This window comes from Apus apus, chromosome Z (genome assembly GCF_020740795.1).
Source record: "Apus apus isolate bApuApu2 chromosome Z, bApuApu2.pri.cur, whole genome shotgun sequence".
NCBI lineage: Eukaryota > Metazoa > Chordata > Aves > Apodiformes > Apodidae > Apus > Apus apus.
The window spans coordinates 20,791,950-20,813,513 of NC_067312.1; the positions used below are offsets into that span (position 1 = coordinate 20,791,950).

The following is a 21,564-nucleotide window of genomic DNA, read 5'->3' on the forward strand; positions in this document are numbered from 1 at the left end:
CTGCCAGATCGTTCTCCCACCTCCCAGAGCCCTCAATATTTTAACTTTGTGCGAACAGCACACGAATTTCGTCCTTCCTACTCGGCACCAGCGCTGTAGGTTCCGAGGTGCTTGGGCCGGGAGGGGCGGCGGGGAGGCAGCGGAGCGGGGCGGCGGCGGGGACAAGGACCGGGGTGGAGCTCAGGGCCCCGCGCTACCGGCCGCCCCGCACCAGCCGGGGCCCCGCTCACGGCTCCGCGCTGGCACGGACGCGGTCCTGGTTCCGCCCACGTGTTTCGCTATGGCTTTTCCACCCACAGACAGGCGTGAGTGGGACGATGTGCCGCCGCCCATGCCCCGGGCACGTCCGCTCCAGGCGAGCTCTACCCCGGGAAGCGAGGTGTCCCGCTCCCCGCAGCCTCCTACCCCAGGCTCCCCTTAGCGGCAGCCCAGCCCGACCCCACTTCCCTTTCGAGGCCTCCGCAGAAGCACGGCGTCCCTTTCTTCTCCTTCCCGCCGCGGGGAGGGGGGTCGGTGGGACAGGGGTCCCGCTGTGCCCGCGCCCCAGGACCCACCCCCGCCGGCTCCCTCCCCGCGGCCAGAGCCGCCATGGCGTGCGGGAGAGCGGCATCCCGCCGCCTGCCCCCTCCCCCCCGGCCGGAGCGGTGGGCCAAGCCCTCTCCTACCGTCTGAGTCCCTGGAAAGAGGAGGGCCAGGACATTCGCGATTTCTTCAAGCCGGGACGGTGGCCGGTCTCCACGGCGTAGGAGGCGCGGTCCATGGCTCGGCAGTAGAGGTATCGCTCCGTGTCGGAGTAGCCGCGGTGCCTGACGCGAGCCCCGGCCAGGCAGCGGCCCCGGGAGGCTGGCGACGGCGGCGGGCCGGGGGGCTGCTGGTGCTGGAGGAACTGGTGCTGCCGCAGCTGCGGCGGGTAGTGCTGCTCATGCCGCCACAGATGCTTGGGGGCTTTGAGACTCCCGCTGCCTCCGGCGCCGTCGCTGCCGCCGGCGCCGTCGCTGCTCCCGGGCAGCGCGGACAAGCCGCCGCTGCCGCCGCCGCGCTCTGCCTCCATCCTGCCGGGCGGGCGGGCCGGGGCGGCGCCGGGCCCCTTCCTGCGGGCAGCCGCGGGGAAACTGTGCTGAAAAGTTGGACAGCTCCTGCCGCGCCGCGCCGCCCCCGCCAGGCTGTGGGAGCGGCCGCGGCCACCGCGTCCTCCCGGCCGCTCCGGAGCGGAGGCGGGGAGACGGAGAGGAGGAGGAGAGGGGCTGGCTTCCCGCTCGGAAATCTTTAAAGCTGGTTGGAGCCGGCGCGGGGGAGAGCGGAGCCGGCAGCGGGCTGCGACTAGCGCGGGGAGCGCGCCGGGGTCTGCAGGAAGCTGGGGAGGGCACGGCTGGGATCGCTGCCCTGCCCGGGGGGAGAACAGGCACCAGGAATGAGCGTCGAGGGGCTTCTCCCTGCCCCCGCTCCAGCCCGCCTCCTCCCTGGGCTCCCGGGGCGAGCCTCTCCTTTCCTGACGCCGAGGGGGTGCTTCCTCCCAGGGGGACTCCCCCTGCACGGCGACGGCAGGTGGCAAGGATGCTCATGCTCCAGTTCACCAAGAACTTTGCCGTGGGTTAAAACTGGGTTCTCATTTCCTAAACTCCTCCTCCCACCACCCATTATTCTCTATATCATACGCCCAATCTTTGCTTCATCAGGTTTAGAAATCGTCTGTTTCCCAACTTGAAACCTGGCCTGCCATCTTCACCGATGAGTAAGCTCCCTCGCCCCTGCGAGTAAGGCTGGCTGTAAATCTATGCGAGGAAGGTTTAATTATAGCAATGCCGAGCCTGCTGCTGCAGAGAAGGTTTTGTAGAGTTTGTAACTGCCACAGAAAAAGATAATTAAAAGTTAAAATTCACAGAACAGAAACTTCATCCTAAAAAGTATTTTTAAAATTAGTTTTAAATTATTTTGTGCTCACGTACAATCCAGAACTGAGGAAAGTTGCATATTTTTTTAACTTGCCTTTTAATTTTTCCTTGCTTTTTTAAAAAGTAGATTTCATATTTGTCTTATGTAGTAATATTAAAAAATCTAAACCTTATTTATAACAAAATTATAATCACTATACTTCTGACAAAATGTGAAAAAGGCAGACACAGGTTCATGTGAAAACAATATTTTTTGTCTGGCCCTTCTATTCTGTTTGCCAGAACACCAGTTCTAAGCAAAAATGCATTGCAAAAATCTGTCTCCTACCGTATGTTTACAAAAATATGTATTTTCTTTCACTTGCAGTTCATCTACTCGTTAGACTGTTCTGATTACCTTAATTGTCAACTTCTACTTCCTCAATCACAAAATTGCTCTTCCCTTTCCACCACAGATCTTTAATCATTTTAAACTTCATAAATTTCTTTCTAAACTTCTTTATTTCTTAGTAATGGAAATTTATACCTACGTCAACTCTTTAACATGTTGATCTGTAGGCTTCTTGGGTGTTCAAACACCCAGAAAACTTTACTTGATCGCTGAAACAACTGTCACAGACTAAAGCCTTAGTTTTACATTGTCATGTAGCACTTGTGATCAGCTTCAGTTGATGACTAAATTAGTGCTTGTTTGTAGTGATTATAATTGCTAATACAAAAAACAATCGGCAAGTTTCTGGAAGTGAAATAATTGCACTACTTCATCAATACTTAGGTAATATAACAGAGGTGTAAAAGCAGACCCTTTCCCTATAGTTTCACAGGTCGTGAAGAAAGCCAGCTGAAGTGTGGGCTCTCCATGAGGTCACAGCCTCCTTTAAAGGGGCATCCGCCAGCTCCAGCATGAGGACTTCCACAGGCTGCAGGTGAATACCTGCTCCAGCATGAGGACTTCCACAGGCTGCAGGTCGATACCTGCTCCAGCGTTAACCTCCACAGGCTGCAGAGGGACAGCCTTCTCCACCACTGCTGCAGGGCCATCTCTGCTCCAGTGCATGAAACACCTCCTCCCCCTCCTTCTCTGCTCACTTTGGTGTTTGCAGAGCTGTTTCTCTCACACATTCTCACTCCTTTCTCCTCCAGCTGCTGTTGCACAACAGTTTTTTTTTCCATTCTTGACTATGTTATCCCAGAGGTGCTACCACTGTTCCTGGTGGGTTCAGCTTTGGCCATTTGTGGGTCTGTCTTGGAGCTGTCTGGAACTGGCTCTGTCTAATACAGAGGAAGCTTCTAAGCAGCTTCTCACAGAAGCCACCCCTGTAGCCCCCCACTGCCAAAACTTTGCCACGCAAAGCCAATACAGATGCTTACCCAGGTTTCATTTTTAAAATGCTTTAAAGAAGCATTTTAAAAGGAAGCATAATGTGCAAGCAAATTTTAAAAGCAAATTTTAGAATGAAGCATAAAAGGAAGAATAATGTACATGTATTATCTGAGCTATATGTTAATTATACCATTGGTGTATTCCATTTGCATATCTATTTTATAATTAGTAGCAGCATTATGTTATTGAGAATAATGGAGGTTTGCATTTACATAGTGTTTTTCATCCACTTAATCCAAAAATGCAAATAGGATGTTGCTACCTGTATTTTACACAACTGGAAACTCAACCCACAGGGCACAAAACATGGCACAGCATTAATGCAGACTTAAAATTACAGTCAAATATCTAATTTTCATTCCATTCACCTTCTAATATTTATACTTAAATTTTAAAAAACAACATGAATATGACCCAGTTGTTTATTACACTGGTGTGCTGAGACACTGGCAGAACACTTTGTTCCTAAAGCACAGAATATTTACATTTTTCTGCAAAATATATTGTAAATGGGACCTAGCAGCTCTATCTAAAAAAAAACCCGCAAAGCATATGATACCTTTCTGTCAATATTTTCTATATGAAGTAAAGGATTTTTTCTTTCTCTTACTTGCCTAACTTGTTTCACCACAGAATCCTCAAAAGTACTAAATCTGCTGAAGACTCAATAGCAATGAAACATTCTACATTCGAGAGTTGTAACTGAAAATTATTTAGAAAAATACATTTCTTTTCATTTTCCTGGAACTTGCCTGAGCCTCCTCACAGGAGACTAAAACCTCCCTAGTGAGTTGAGGCTTGAATATGAGAACTACAGCTCCAGCTGTATCCACCTTGAATTAGCATCTCACAGCTCGCTCTGTGTAAAGAATACCAAAATTCACAGAGATCCGTAAAACAAAATGCAACATTTTCCCTTATAAGAAAATTCCAATTTAAAGTTAGCTAGGATACCTAAACTTTCACGTCTCTTTTTAAAGAGTAGTGTTCAAAAAATAACTTTTTTTTTTACTTTTTTTTTTTGTTTGGTTGGTTTGTTGTTGGGTTTTTTTGTTTTCTTTTGTATCTTTGCATACAAAGGTTTCGACAATATTTTGAAGGCTCCGTGTCCTGGATTGAGGACCAGGACAGTGTTAAACCTTGACATTCTGTTCAGCCAATGGTGGTAGCGTTAACAGTGTACTACTGCCTTATCTTCAGAGAAGCACTGCAGTGCTTAACAGGTATCTATGATGATACTGCAGTGAAGATAAGTAATTCTGACATAAAGAAAATAATTTAGAACATCTTACTTTGTCCTTTTGTTTCCTGGACTAATAGTGATGTGCAGTCCTTACAAACCACTGAATTTTATTTTTGGCCTGAATATAAGGGAAGGAAGTTGTCTAGGAGCAATAGAAATAATCTAAAATTAAGATAAAAAGATAAGATGAAAGGTGAATATACTAAGGAGACAGCGAGTATAACCAGTTCAGAAAACGAAATGTTCAACAGTTTAATTAGGAATCTAATATTGTCCACCCAATTCATATCAGAGATGATATCTCTGTAATGAATTTACATGCCCTGTAAACATTGTTAAAATGAGAGAAAACTATTTCCATTGCATGTACAAGAAATTCGCCAATGCTAAAACACATATTATATGATGATAAATTTTGTTCAGTAGCATTCATCACTGACTACAGCACTGATAGTTTACATATAACCATAAAGTTTCATTGAGTTCTTTGAAGTGCAGTAAACTTGAATTTCAGATACAGTGGACAGACATTAGCTCTCCATATACATTTTTTTATCATGTCTGAGTCATGAGCAGAAACACATTCCTTCTGCTAGCACTGAAAGAGGGATTCAATAGATCATCATTCCAGAAATCAGTGGAAAACATAAATTATTGAAGAAGAAAAAACTGAATGCTTTTAAAAGTAGAGGTCTCATTAAATGTAGAGTATGTTGCTAGATGCAGAACTACAAATTGTAGAAAAAGAAGGTATCACAAGAACATACCTGCACAAGTCTAACATAATCTACTTGTAGAGTGTACTCACATTAATAATGAACTTCTTTACCATTGCAAAAAAATGGACAGTTGCAGTAAGAGCACTGTATCTGTTCCAATATATATTCTGAAATTCTATTGCAGACAGAAATTAACAACTAATAATTGTTTTTATTTAATGCCTTTTAGAAATTATGGAATTATTCCATAATTGAAAAGTACTAAAATTAATATTAACATGGTAAAAGGGAGATTAATCTTCAACTGTATAATTATGCAGGTTTGACACTCATCACATATTAGGAAGGCTGTTTTTCCATTCCTGCAGGTAGCTCCATGGGGACTTAATTTTGATACAGTTTTTTAGTGAGGAGTAATACCATCACTGTAATGTTATTAGCTGTCTAGTCTAGAGCTTTCTATACATAAGAATAATTAAAATGCTTAATTTACAACCCTACAGATGATATTTTTTAGTGTTCTTTGACTTTTCCTGTGTTCAGTGAAAATTGATTTTAAAAATCTACTTTTCTAAGAATGGGTGTGGTACAAAAAGCAAATTAATTTATGGTATAAAGTGCAAAAAAATTATATCCATTAAAGTATTTACTACCATACAGACTACTACATGGCTTTCAAATTCTGAATACAAACCTAAAGCTAACAGTTCTTTGTGAGCAGTTTCTGTTTCTTTCAGAGTGTATGTATGACAGAAGAACATTTCTTTGAATTTATCAAAATTTCAGTTGCAAGAGTACAGATTGTATTCTTGTTCTGTATACTAAAGCACTGAGTTCAGTCCTGTGGAATACATTAATCACAACCCAGCAATCCAGAAGAGAAATATTCTGACACACAAAGCCACCCTCTTCTCTTATTCACACCCTTTAAAATCTTTCAAGTCTGTAAGAACTGCAGGTACCGCAGATACATGGACAGACACAGCTAAAGTCTGGGCCTTGACTCTCACAGGCTGATGCAGAGCTGTACCGATGAAAAACAGCTGAGATTAAAGGCATTTTGCATCTATCAAGGTAACAATTTGGTGTAACCTCTTACCTGGAGTAATGAGTAAAACATGTGAAAAATCATGAGCTGGGTTTTCACTAGTGGTATATAATTACCGAATGTAAAAGGGGGTTGATCTTAAAAACGTTCCCTTGACTGCCTTGATTTGCAGTTGGAAGAGAAAACAACAGCAAGTTATTACTTTCCCAGCTGGACAGCACAGGAACAAGAGAGGAGGGATTTAGCACATTTAGTGCTCTTCCCACTGCCTCCTTTTCTCCACTGTATCACAGAAGCAGATTAAATGAAGCATAAGCCCCAAGAGAGGCTCTGGATTTTCTTCCTTTTCTAGCAACAGGGAACAGTGCTAGTTTGAATCAAATTTTGTTTCCAAAGTAGTTCCTGCTTAATTCAACTACACATTATCAACTGATTTTGAAAAATCACAAAGTGAGATTCTAGCCCAATTTGAACAAGGTCTGAAACAAAAAGGTACTTCTCTAGTTTATTTTCCACTCTGTTATTTGAATTACTGATCTGCTCACTTCAAGCAGAGGAACATGGATGGCATCTAAAATATTTTATTAAGGCCACACTTCTATGAAACATGATTACTTCAGTTTCCAGGCTTTAGAAGCACTTCATTCTTATAAGACTTGCACAGCATCAAACCCTCATAATTTTACTGTGACTTCTGCAAATATGAAACCCAGAAGTTAAAATCAAACCTCATTCAAACATAGTTTCACTCCGTTCTCAGTGAAAAAGCATAAAACCACATCGGACTAAAAAACACTAGGAAAAAATTAAAACAAAACAAAAACCAACCAAACAAAAAACTGCAGTGCTTAAACAAACTCCAAGGCAGGTGAGTTTGGCAAGATTTCAAGTTTTAACCGATTTCTTGAAAAAGGTGCAAGAAAATTCAAGACTATTTCAATTCTAATTGGTAGAGGTTGTGCTTTTAGATAAAGCTGGATAAGAGGATAAGATGTATATTCAGAACTGAACAGTGTAATTCTTTGGCTCCTTTATATTACTCAAGCCATATCTGAAGCTTGCTACTCATTACCTTAATTAGTTTCATAATTTCTTATGAGGATTTGGACTACTGAATATCTCTCATATCTGAAATATTTCTGCTATGTACGTTCCCTTAAAGAGACAAAGGTATTCAACTAAAACAATATTTTTGGTAGGACTGACCTTGAAATAACTCTTTATAAGTAGATTTTTTTTTTCTCTCTATCCCCTTAATTCCTTCAATCTCTCACATAAGCTTCAACAGTTTTCTCCAACTTTATCAAGCAAGTTAGAATGTAAAACTGCTTTAAAAACAAGCTTTAGAATAGTAACTTTGCAGCAAGAGAATTTTAGGTATTTCAATTGACTGTTCCCAGGCAGTAAAAAGGCAATTGAATAGAAAGGTTCACGCCAAAAGGTTTCAGTTAATTACTCTCAAAGCTACCTAAAAATACTTCTGGATATATTTATTTATTTATTTATTTATTTTTAAGTAAGACAGTAGATTTCTCCACCATTGATAGGATGAATAATAGATTTATTTCCTTATTGGAAACAGCATTCAAAAGAAAATTACATTCTCCTGTGTAATATATTTTAATTACTGGACAGCTTAATAAAGATGTACCTAACTTAACTTTGTAAGACACAGACCAAGATTTAAGAATATAATGCACTGAAGCTAACTGAAGTGTCAAAATCTCTAACATAGCAGAAACTACATATTTTTAATTAGAAAGTAAAGAATCAGTATCAGTCACTTTTTCAATCACTTTTTGAACAAATAAATCATATAGATGTAAATTATCTTAACAAATTATATTGCCTATTGCCTGTAAAAAGTATTTTAATTACTTGCTATTAGTGAATAAAAAATATTAATGGTTTGAATAGTAAAATGTTATTTTGCATGTCATTGGATTACTTATTATTTAAATGAAGGATAGATGGAAAAGTAGCATTCATTAGTGTGGGTAAGTGAGTGTGAACATTATCAATTTAATTTCCCATCTGTAACTCTCTAAAGAAAAGGCCTTTATTGAAGGATATTAACTTGAGATATAAAAAAGTTTTAAAGTGTTATTTATCAGAATTGTCACTTGTTAATTGTCCATCTCATACTCGCTGAAAACATCTTAGTGGTATTAATGGCTGTATTTACTAAGCTAGTTCATTCTGGTTAGATAGTCCTCCAGCTAGAACCAGTAGGAGGTTTTTCTGCTTTCTTCTTTGAGACTTGGATTGCTCAGCTCGTATATGAGTTACAAGTGAATGTTATTTGAATTGCAATATTTGTCTGTAGCCTGTATAATATATCAGTTTTAGTTATGAGCTGAAAATACGAAATTCATTGGCCGAAAACTCCTTCACATTTGTCAAATGAATCACTTGCATAAGAACTGTATTGCTCTCCGGAGACAAATGTGAAAGATCTCACAGACAACTGTTTGCACAGTAAAATGCCATGTTTTTCAAGTTACTTACTTTACGAAAATGGTAGAATGGTTTGATCCTATATTATCACTTCAGCTAGCACCCACATAGTGCTCTTCAAGCCTCTCTTTCACAAGTATTTTCAAGTGGAGAGAAACAAAGAAAGATTGAATTATTAAATCTATTTTTCTGTCCTTTAAAAAATACCAAACAAACAGAAACTGAGCTTATGCTTCATATTTGCCAGGTTTATAAGTCCTATAGGGGTGGTAGCTAGATTGTGACTATGCAGGGCAGGAATCACAAAGAGGAGAAACTCTGAAAACATTTCCAGCTGTGTCTTTCTTGGGTCAGCATCCACTGAAGCACTGTTGCCCTGCTTCCCCTCTAACTCATTAACAGAGCCTTACAGAGGCAAGAATAATAAACAGAGAAATATTAACCTGCTTGTACCAGTACTGTCCAGTGTAATCAGGCTATGTTAAATTCATACTCAAAAAGGGGTTAAGGTGGGGTCAGATACTGGAATCAGTGCCTAAACCACTACTGTTACAATGTTATTAACATCTCAGGGTTAATGGAGAATACTTTTAAGATTTTATGTTTGTATTTTTGTTAGTAATGGTTTGGAGGTCTCATTGTCTTTTTAACAGTGAACTCTTCAATGAAAGAAATGTTCATATATTCAGTATCATGAAGGTGTTCATAAACAGAAGAGCAGCTTAGCATACGCTTAAAGAGCTGGTCACGAATACTTTCCCAAATCTTGTATAATCTACATCTTTGTAGGAAACAACTAGTATTACAATATCTACCTACAGAATAAATTAAGTACAGACTTGTTTCCTTAGAATGTGCTAGGTATCATAAAATATGGAGTGCCAAGTTCTGCCTTACACTTCAGGTAATCAGGACTTTTGAGTGCCACTCAGGCAATCCAATTCACCCGGTTTGGATCTTATTCATGATAGCTAGCTAATATTAATTTAATGTTAAAGGAAAAACCACCACCATTAGCTCAGTAATTAAGATTTCTCTGAGATATAGTACTGAGTAAGAAATTGTAATCCACTTACTGCTTTAATTACTGAAATAATTGCTGACAGTAAATGCTGGTATATCTTCTATGTGAAGTTCATATTCTCAGTTCATAGTCTTACACCACTCTACTGCTAGCAAAGATATTCCTGCTTTGTTTTCTTTTATCCATGCTACCTTTTCCACAGCTTTTTGCGTTCTTGAATAGGTTGTGATGTGCTGTTTTAATTCTTAGTTGAGCACATGATATAATAAATATGTTTATGTTTAAGTACCAATGCGACTATTAAGCATCATAGAGGTCTTGATCTTTCTTATGGAAAATGCTATACAAGAGAGAAATTATGGTAATTTAAACAATTTCAACAACATCATTTAATTATTCTCATCACAGTTCTTTGGTACTCTGTGTTACTTCTGAAATACTCTATGCACATTTTGTTAGCCTTGCCACAAGGTGGAAAACTGGTAGCATAGCTTTTCCATGAAATTTCTTTGCTTGTTCTCACTGTGCTTCCTGGAAAAAAACTTACCACAATTAATTTGGCTTATAAATTTAGTTTTCTGTGTTTTGCAGAATAAGATGATTTCTCCAAATATCCTCAAGATTTTTAAAGCAGCATAAGCAAATTTTCTAGCAACCTTTTTAAACTATCTGTATTTTTTTCAAGTTAATTTATAATTAAACCTACCACATAACACTTACTGAATTCCCTGTGTTCAAACTGACAGTCCTACCTTCTGCAATCACACTAATGATCATAAATAAATAAATAAAAAATAAATATTGGATTTCTAAATAGGATTCAAAGCCAAAAGACAGCATCCAAAACCATTTCTCTCCTTGTAATGTTAATAGCACCTCATTAATTGGCTCAAAAGACAGTAGCAATTTCTACTGCTGTATTACAAGTCTACCAGCAATCTAACTTCTCTGATCCCACATTATCATCAGGGCTCATTAGAAAGCAGTCTAAGGAGGCTTTGCAAATTATTTATTAGGTTTTTTTCCAAATATGCTGGCACTCTGAGACTGAAAGAAATGCTGCATTGTCAATTGCACTGCAGCTTTTCCAAGGTCTAAATCAAAGGTTAAAAATTTTAGGCCTGGATCTCTCTGACTTCCATCATTCTTAGTTACCTCGCTGCCAGTGGAGAACATTCAAGCAAACAAGCAGAAACATCAAATGTTCTTAGAAGACTGGAACATTCCAACTGTATTTCATTTATCTTTGAAATACATGTTATCTGACCTTACTATCCTGATAATCTTGGTTTGGGCTTGGGCTACTCCCACTCAATCGTGTTTAAATATCTTGAAAAGGTTAGAGTTTGATGTTCTGGATTTTTTTATCATAGCTCAAGAAGGTCTGTTGTACACCTTTACTTGGTCTTTGGTAGATTTCTCTCACTACAGTTTTTAACAGTTGTTTTGTTTGGAATTTTTCCAAATTCAAGGTGTCTCAAAGATAGGCACAGTAACAGTGCCTATCACATTCAAGTGACTGTCCTCAAATCTAGGCAAAACACTTACATCTAGTAAATCCTCACCTTTCTCTGAAATTTCACATCTCTCAGCAAGTATTGTGTAAGGGCAAGCACATATTTCGCAGAACATCAAAAGAATAATGGATCTTCAACTCAGCCTGTAATTTGAAATGCCATTTACTTTTGAACTGGGGTTTCACGGTGCTCAGGTTCTATTAATGGCTATAACAAGGATCCCAGAAAGTGCAACAGCCATAATTCCATTACTGAGGAAGGCATTTGGTAAGAAGAAAAATCCTGAGAGGTGAGGTCATCAGAACCACAGAAAAGCTTCTAATACAAATTCAGTACTATCCAGTGTTAAAAGCAATGTAACTGTAGAGTATATTTTTCTGCAGTGATGCAGCCCCTTTTCAGATTAACAACTTCTACTTTGTTCTGTGTAACTCTTCTCTAAAAACACTATGACAGAGTATATATATAGTGTCTGCTTTATCCAGAAAATCAATAGCAATCGTCTGTAATACAACTATGTTAATGAAGAGCTTAAAGATTTTAAAGTACCAGAGAAATTAACACTGCTTATTTTTTATTGTTATAATGATACTGGGATTTAAAAGGTTTTTTCTATACCTCTGTAACTTTTTATTAATTATTCCTCTATTACAATAAAAATACCACAATTCTGTAAGTTTTTAAACAATTGTTATTTACTTTAAGCTAGCATGTTATTTACATCGAACAGAGAAAACCTTAAGATTTTTTTTTTTTTCTCTGTTTCAATTAAGGCTAAATTTACAGAACAGTCTCCAGAGGAATCCTCAGACTACTGATTACTCTACATTAATCTTCCACACAGCTTTTACTACCTCTGTGTAGGCTGCACCCTGGTGCCACTTAATTAAACAGGATTTTGCACCCATCTCTGTTGTAAAACAATCAGGCTTTGCAAGTATATTCTATATCAAGAAATTTTAGCACCAAACATCAAGATAACAAAAGCACAGTTATTGTCTAATTTATACCAATCAATGTGTGAATCAAAAAGCAGAATTTTGTATTCACATTTTGTAAAGAGAAACAATTGCTACTGATTCATGCATACATAATAAATGAAGTGTCTCAAAAGAAACATCTAGGGCTAAGGATGATTTCATACATTTTCCTTTTGCAATTATAAAATCAGATCAGACCTTTAACTGAGGAAAATTACTAGGAAGACATCAAGTTTTACTACTGACTATTCAATATCTTGCTGTAGTTCTCTATATGTACAAAAAAGTTGTGATTTATGTTATCCAAAAAAAAAGCTGAAAAATCTTTTGCCAGGATTGCATTAAATTTTCTGTAATTTGTCATAAAATGTCTTGGAAACCATGGTGCAAACTGTAAGTTACTCTATACGTTGTATAAGCTACTTGATACAGTCTATTCAATGTTTTCCATCAGGCATACAGGTGTCCAGTGCTGGGAATTTCAAAACATAGTGATCTCAGGTCCTCTGCAATCATTACAAAAGTGACTCACAACATGAAGGAGAACTGTTTACATTGTGGCTGACCAAGAAAAGCAGAATATGTATGATTAATAGATGTTTTAGACAGTAACATAAATTATAATAAACACCTTATTAGAACACAAGCAAGATGTAAGCATCAGAAAGATGTAAACATCTGGAGGAGAAAGGAGATAAGAGCCTAGACAGAGTAACAGAAGGAAACTAAGCAAGGAAATTATGCAGCAAGACTGCAGTCAGAGAAATACACAGCTCCCTCAGACTCTTGAAAGTTGTCATAAAAATTCAATTGTTCAAGAATAAAGCTAAATAGAAGCAGCTGAAAATCCACAATACTGGTTTGTCTCCACTGAAAAGTCTCTATTTCTGCATGTTCAATGAATTTCAGTTCATATGTAGCTATCAAAAATTATGTTATCATCATACAGTTATTTGCTGTTAGAGTCATGCAGACAGGTCTAACAGATAGATCTGATCAGACCACAGACTGTCATAATGAAACCTTTTATTGTAGAGTTTTTGAGATTCTGCAGCCACCTCTTCACACATTTCTCATTGTTAAACTGTTGCACTTAATCATGCTGCCACCTATACCAGAAAAAACACCAGTTACTTTTGAATTAAAGAAAATTGTACTTGAGAAGGGATGTGGTAAGAGAGAACAGAATGATACCATTACATAGCCATTACTTAAGATTGCACAGAAACTTATTTTTTTGGAAGTAGTAGCAGTCAACCAGATCTTACTATAACACATGGAGCAGATTCTCTGATAAGGCCCACATTTTTCTTTTGTACTTAGTAGTTCACACAACAGACCTATGAAAAACATTTCATAAAATAGGTTCACTGCTAGCAAAGAGGTAAAACCAGAATTTCAGCCTTTCGTGGCTTGGCTTCTCTATTTTCTTCACCATTACAAGAGCTAAAAATTATCTGCCCATAGATTTTTGCAAGATAATTTTGAAGTCTGTCCTTTACATCTCCATTTCATAGGCATTATTTGTTTTAAACAGGACCATTTCAAAGAAAGCAAAAATTATGGTATATTTAAGTTCTAAGAGGATCTGATCATTTACTTTTCACAAAACTAATGTCAAGTCTTCATCTGAAGGGAAAGCTGAAACTAGGATGTTTAAAATAATTGCAAGAATGTTTGGAGGTTTAGACTAAAAACAGAAAGTCATTGTGTAAGTGAATGTACTTAACAGGCTGTTCTCTGAGAGTACATCTAAAGTAAAATGTGTATGTGGAAATCACTTTCTATGCTGGATTATTTCAAAACATCATTTTGATCACAATTGTGAAGAAATCAACTTATTTCTGTTTCCAGAAAATACCATTTATACCTCAGTGTTCCAATCTGGAATATTACTCATTGCTCTAAGAATTTTCCTCTTACCTTTTTTTTCTGGGAATCAAAGTAATTAATTTGAATCTTACTTTCTCCATTTGGTCTTTCAATAATAATATGCTATATTTTTCAAACAAACAAACAAAAAATTGCTCCAGAGTTTAATCTGTAAGCACACAAAACAACTCTTTGCTCTAAATGCAGTTTCAACAAGAAACTACATCATTTAATGAAAATTTTATGAAATTTCATGTAATGAAATTACATCATTTAATCTGGGGGTCCTGGTTAAGGGATCTGGGGGTCCTGGTAGACAGGAGGATGACCATGAGCCAGCAATGTGCCCTTGTGGCTAAGAAGGCCAATGGCATCCTGGGGTGTATTAGAAAGGGTGTGGTTAGTAGGTCAAGAGAGGTTCTCCTTCCCCTCTATTGTGCATTGGTGAGGCCGCATCTGGAATATTGTGTCCAGTTCTGGGCCCCTCAGTTCAGTAAGGACAGGAAACTGCTTGAAAGAGTCCAGCGCAGACCCACAAAGATGATTAAGGGAGTGGAACATCTCCCTTATGAGGAAAGGCTGAGGGAGCTGGGTCTCTTTAGTTTGGACAAAAGGAGACTGAGGGGTGACCTCATCAGTGTTTACAAATACGTAAAGGGTGAGTGTCAAGAAGATGGAGTTAAGCTTTTTTCAGTGATGACCAGTGATAGGACAAGGAGTAATGGATACAAATTGGAGCATAGGAGGTTTAAGGTGAATATCAGAAAAATTTTTTTTACTGTGAGAGTGACAGAGCACTGGAACAGGCTGCCCAGAGAGGCTGTGGAGTCTCCTTCTCTGGAGACATTCAAAACCCGCCTGGACGCCTTCCTGTGTGATGTGCTCTAGGTGACCCTGCTCTGGCGGGGGGGTTGGACTGGATGATCTTTCGAGGTCCCTTCCAACCCCTAGGATTCTATGATTCTATGATTCTATGAACAGAATTTTGAAAAAAGTATTGCATTATAAAATTTTCATTCTATTTCAACAATGTTTAATCCTACAAACACAACGACTTATCACCTCTGTCTAAAATATTCTACATATATTTGGACATGATATTGAATACCATTTAAACAGCTACCTTTAAAAGTGTTCAGTGTTCACCTTCCAAAATGAGACTTGGAATCTGAATTAACAGCATCATTTCCAGTAATGTGAAATGTTACTGGAAATAAGTTCAAAAGTTACAAAGTAAATTTGTAAATCTAAATCTGAACTCATCCAATCATAAAACAAACTAAGACCTTACTATGCGTATGTTTATATATAAATAATAATATAAATCATTATATTATATATGCAGATATAAATTATATAATACAAATAATATAAAATAATATTATTTTTTAGTAAAGTTGTGGTTACTAATGGTCTGAACAGGAATGAAAATTCTGTAGATTCAAGCTGATTATGCATTTTATGAACAGATTACAACAGTTGGGAAAAAGGAATCTATTACAATTTATATGAGAATGGCTATACTTAGCTAGACAAAGAGTTTTCTAGCCAACATGCTGTAATCCATACTGGCCATATGCAGATGCCTGACAAAAGAAAGAACAGGACAGGTGTTGATACACTTGCCAAGACACACCTTCCCAATTAAACAAGTAAACTCCTAAAATTCATCAACTTCCTTCTCAGAAAGTTATAAATGGAAAAAGGCTATAAACTAGCATCTGATTTTATTATGGATTGTGTGTACTAATTGTTAGGTTATCTGATAAGATCCTTGTCTGCACACAGGACTGTACTGAAGCAAGAAGTAAGGAATGCTGACAACAGCTTGATTTGCTGCATAACCCAAATCCTTTGCCTTGTGCATCACTTTATTGTTTCTGCTGATTTAGAGAAAGGACCACATGAGAAAAAAAGCAGCCTGTAATCAGTCTTAATAGAGATGATACAGCAGTGACTCTGCACAGATCTGCAGAAAGACTGGGTCACATAAATGGTCAGAATTAATATGCTACTACTTTGACTGTCTCCCCCAGGTATGCATTGACTGCCCAGATGCTAGGCACCATTCTGCACACACCCACACGAGGTGCCTTTCTGTGGCTCTGTGCTCTCCATCAACAGTTCACCACATCCTACAGCTTGGCTAGAATTGTCGTAAATGCTAGATAGATCCCACAGCCGCTGGCTATATCACCCTCTTGAAGTAATTTCTATCTACCCTCAGCTTTATGTACCTGTGTCAGTCCATTAGGTTTCTTGTTTGTGTTTATAAGCTGCTGCTGTAGGGACAATTGAAATGCACATTAGAAAGAGGCCAATAAATTTTCACTAGTGAAGCTAATCTAAAGTGATGATTTCCAACATGATACAATCCTTGTAAGGAAGACAATCCTCTAATTGGATAAACTTTCTGATTTCTTTTTCATCTCTAAATTGAAATTAATACGAAATAGTGAAAAAGTATATATTAAGAGATCATTTTGCTACGCATTTCTTTTCACACTGCATTTCACTAGTGAATCAAATATTGCTTGTGGGCTTGGGTTTGGCAGATTGCCTAAAGAAATATTTTAAAATAACTATTTTACTGGTTAACTGCTCAAAAGACAATGCCTGAAAAGTACAAATCTTTAAAGAACTATTAACAAAATACCTCCTCCACTTTAGGTACAGAAAATAAAGCTGATCTTAATGAATTCCTAGCTTTCCCCTATCTCACTGTAACTTTAAGCAATTATAATCAGAAAGAGTCCTTTACTTTTTGAGCTTTCCTTTGCAAGGTGAGCCAATGCAGCTGGTGCCTTGGCACTAGTCATAATCTAAGAAAATAAGTGAGCAACAGGCTAGGAATAATCATCAAGAAAAATCACTTAGAAAATGACCAGTCTCTTTATACCTAAAGTCAGATATGAAACAAGGGAATAGTCTCTCCTAGTCTGTTAAACATCATAGCTCTAAATTATATGGATGCAAAAAACAGAGAACAGTATAGTCACATTAAGAAATCCCTCTTTTTTAATGGAATGCCTACAGGTATGTAATAATAATTGAAAATTAAAATAATATTTTATCATAAAAATCCTACATAATCAGCCAGTGACTCACTTTCTGGTAGTAAGCTAGATAAACTGTGACTAAGGGCTTAGAAACAACAGTAGAGCACAAAATTGGCTGAAAGGGAACTTCTGATAGAGAAGAGATGCAAAAAGCAAAAGTACAGGATGTAGAAAAAAAGAACATATTTCCAAGGAGGAAGATGGAAGTATCACCTGGCTTCTCGGGAATAGCATCAGTAAAATCAAAGTTCAGCTGGAGATTAACCTGGCAATGGAGATGAAGGTCAATAAAGGTACACAAAAAAAAAAAAAAAAAAAAAGCAGCTTCACAGTCGCAAGCTATGGTACTTATGAGGGACTTAAACCATCCTGATATACGGACAAACAATCCAGAAGGCTCTCAGAATGTGTGGATGACAACTTCCTTCTCCAAGTAATTGAGGAACCAACAAGGAGGGGTGCTGTGCTGGACCTTGTTCTCACTAAGAAAGAAGGGCTGGTGAGGGATGCTAAGTTCAAGGGCAGCCTTGGTTGTAATGACCATGAAATGATGGAGTTCAAGATCCTTAGGGCAGCAAGAATGGCTCTCAGGAAGCTTACTGCCCTTGACTTCAGGAGGGCATATTTCAGCCTCTTCAGGGATCTGCTTGAGAGATTGTCATGGGATAACATCCTGGAGGGAAGAGGGGCCCATGAAGTCTTGCTGATATTTAAGGATCACCTTCTCCAGGCCCAAAAGCAATGCATTCCAAGTAAGAGGAAATCAGGTAAAAACTCCAGGAGGCTGGTGCCGATAAACAAGCAGCTCCTAGAAAAACCCAAACATAAGAAGGAATCATAAAGAGGGTGGAAGCTAGGGCAGGTACCCTGGGAGGACTACAGAGAAGTTGTCAGAGCAGCTAGGGATCAGGCAAACAGAGCCAAATCCCAGATGGAATTAAACCCCACCAGGGCTGTAAGGAGCAAGAAAAGCTTTTGTTGGTATGGTGGGGATAAAAGGGCAACCAGGGAAAATGTAGGCCCTCTCATGAAGGAAATGGGAGACCTAGCTATGCAGGATATTGAGAAGGCTGAGCTTCTCAATAATTTATTTGCATCAGTCTTCTCTGGCGAGTGCTCCAGCCTCATCACTAAGGCCACAGCAGCTAAAAGCAGGGTCTTGGAGAATGAAGCACCCCCCACTACAGGAGAAGAACAGGTTTGTGTCCATCTCAAGAACCTGAAGGTGCACAAGTCTATGGGACCTGATGAGATCCATCCTTGGGTCCCAATGGGGCTGGCAGATGCAGTTGCTAAGCCTCTGTCCATATTTGAAAGGTCATGGTGTTCTGGTGAGGTTCCCGCCAACTGGGAAAAAGGGAACATAGCCTCTGTTTTTAAAAAGGGAAGAAAAGGAAGACCCTGTAAACTACAGGCTGGTCAGTCTCACCTCTGTGCCTGGCAAAATCATGGAACAGATCCTTCTGGAAGCTCTGCTAAAGAACGTGGAAAACAAGGAGGTGAAAGTCAATAGCCAACATGGCTTCACTAAAGGCAAATCATGCCTGACCAAATTGGTGGCCTTCTATGACAAGGCTACAGAGATGGTGAATAGTGGCAGAGGAAATGATGTTATCTACCTGGCTCTGTGCAAAGCACTTGACAGTCCCATGTGACATCCTGGTCTCCAAACTGACAAGGCATGGATTTGACAGATGGAGCACTCAGTGGATAAGAGATTGGCTGGATGGCCTCACCCAGAGAGTTGTGGGCAATGGCACAATGTCCAAGAGGAGGTAGGTGACAAAGTGGCACTCCTCAGGAGCCAGTATTGGGACCAGTGCTGTTCAACATCTTTGTTGGAGACATGGACAGTGGGATTGAGTGTATCCTCAGCAAACTGTGTGGAGCTGTGTGGAGTAGATGACAAGTTGACACACTAGAGGGAAGAGAAGCCGTCCAGAGGGACCTTGACAGACTTGAGGGTGGCATGTCTAGTGACAGTCCTGGTATTTCCTTATGTGTGGTGCTTTTCACCAGAGAGGGCAGTGATAGAACAAGGGGTAATGGTTTTAAACTGAAAGAGGGGAGATTTAGGTTAGATGTTAGGAAGAAATTCTTCACCATGAAGGTAGTAAGGCACTGGAACAGGTTGTGCAGGGAGGTTGTGGATGCTCCCTCACTGGATATGTTCAAGGCCAGGTTGGATGAAACCTCGTGCAACCTCATTTAGCAGGAAGTTGGAGCTTGATGATCTGTAAGGTTCCTTCCAACCTTAACCATTCCATGTTTGTATGATTCTATGAAAAATTGAAAATATGGATATGCTGCTGAATGGAGAAGGCAACCAAGAGATGAAGGACATGGCAAAGGATGAAGCATTAAAACTGCTTTATTATATTAGCATCGTCTCCACTCAGGCCCCTCAGGTCACCTTGTTCATGAGGAATGTTTTGGGGAGTAGAAGTTACCACCCACTGTAGAGAATGTTAGGTTTGCTTAAGTAAATGAGTCACATTCAAGTTCCCGGGACCATGTGGGATGCATCCAGTGGTGCTGACAAAGTTGTTCAATGTTATTGTGAGGCCATGTTCTATTTATTATCCTTGAAAAGTTGTGGTGATCAGCAGAGGTCCCCACTGGCTTGGAAAGGTCAGGTAAGACGGTTTTTAAAAGTGGAAGAAAGAAGATTCAAGGAACTTCAGGCTTCTCCAGCCTCATCTAAGATCCTGGGAAGACTATTAAGCAAGTTCTTTTGAAAGTTATTTCTAAGCGTATGAAGGACAAAAAGGGATTGGGAACACTCAGTCTAAATTTACCATGGACATATCATGTGATGAACCCAATTCCCTTTCATTAAGAAATTCCTGGATTTGTGAAAGATAAGAGCAGCAGCAGCAATATTCCTTAGGAGTCAATACAGCAGCCAAGACTGATTAACATCATTAACAAGTATCTCACCAGTAAGATGTAATGCACCCGCAGCAAGTTTGCAGAGGACACCAGAATGGTCAGCATACTCTTAAAAGCCAAGGCCTGGATGCCAGAAAACATTAAGGCTTCTAACATCCACTTAACGTCACAAATTCCCCCTAATAGAGCTGTGCTTAAATGCTGACTCAAGTTTGTTTTCCACACTAATTAAATATGCCTTTCTTTATAACAGATACTGCAGTTAGTTAGAGTTCGATGACAGTATGATAGTAACATAGGTTCAGTGTGAGCCTGAATGCATAACAACAGTCACATGTTTGACTGCTACTAATAACAAGTCAAACCTTCTCAGACCTGCTTGGTAAAATTATCCTTGACATACTAAGTTTATTTTTAAGTGTTGAAATATACTTTAGGGTTTTTGTTGGTTTTTTTTTGGTTTGGTTTGGTTGGGGTTTTTGTTTGGTTTGGTTTTTGTTTTTGTTTTGGTTGGCTGGGGTTTTTTTGTTTGTTGTTTTTTTCCCCCAAGCTCTATTCTCAGCTTTCTAAAAGATATTATAGGCTAGACACAAAACCAGGAGTCAGACTCTTGAATTCTGTTCATAGTTTGATTACTGCATTGTTCTGCAGAATTGGCCAGTTGCTCTACACCTTCGCATGCAAGTTTTCTTATGCATAAAATCAAAACAACACTTCTTGCTCACTAGCTGATCTCCCAAAGGTAACATGAGGATTTGCCCGTGTTTGTAATGCTTTTAAAATAAATACATATGCAATATAAGTACTAAGATTTATGGGGCTTTTCTTCAGCATTCTTAACTGTCAAATGAGTCAGGGAACATAACTGCTGTTGAAAACAACCTAGACCCATGAGAATTTTCCAGGGAAGACTTACAGCTTGGCAGAACGAAGGTCATAACTGAGTTAAAAATAAATAAAATAGCAAATTTTCTTTTTTTCTCTCTGTTTTAGCACCATGTAAACCACAGTTCCCACTTATTTTCAGTACATCCTCTACCTTATTGAGTTGCAAGTAAATAAATCTGAAGAGCAGCTTTTCCAGAGCTTTTATTTTCATTACATGATATTCTGCTAAGGTCTAACCTCCTAACTGACATCATTTGTTTCTAACACTCACTTCCTTAAAATAATAACCAAAACTTAGAATTCTAGCTGCTGTTCTAAAATTACTTTGCTGGTACAGTATGTGAGTAAGTGCAAAGTTATGGCTCAGGTTTTACACTTTTCAGTTTTTAAATATTTGAAAAGGTTTATCTTGCCCTCAATACGTAAGACAAAATTTAGTCTTTGAGGTATTATTCTGACAGGAGAAAGACAATGAGCAAGAAAGTGGTAGACATTAAAACACATGTAGTTTGAAATTAGGCTTCCCCAGTCTGTATTGCTGTAATATTAAACTTACACTGATGATGCTAGGCATAATTTTCTAAGAGTT

General features: G+C 39.1%; 1 protein-coding gene across 9 annotated transcripts in view; it reads right to left on the reverse strand.

Annotated features, from left to right (window-relative positions):
• Positions 1–21,564, reverse strand: part of PDE4D (phosphodiesterase 4D) — a 550,182-nt gene that overhangs the window by 372,744 nt on the left and 155,874 nt on the right. Inside the window, exon 1 of one of the 9 annotated variants that reach the window (XM_051642403.1) lies at positions 666–1,051. The exons of the other annotated variants lie outside the window; for them this stretch is intronic. Coding sequence (XP_051498363.1) covers positions 666–1,051 — 386 coding nt within the window. Of the gene's footprint in view, positions 1–665; positions 1,052–21,564 lie in introns of those variants that run through there. 9 annotated transcript variants of the gene reach the window in all.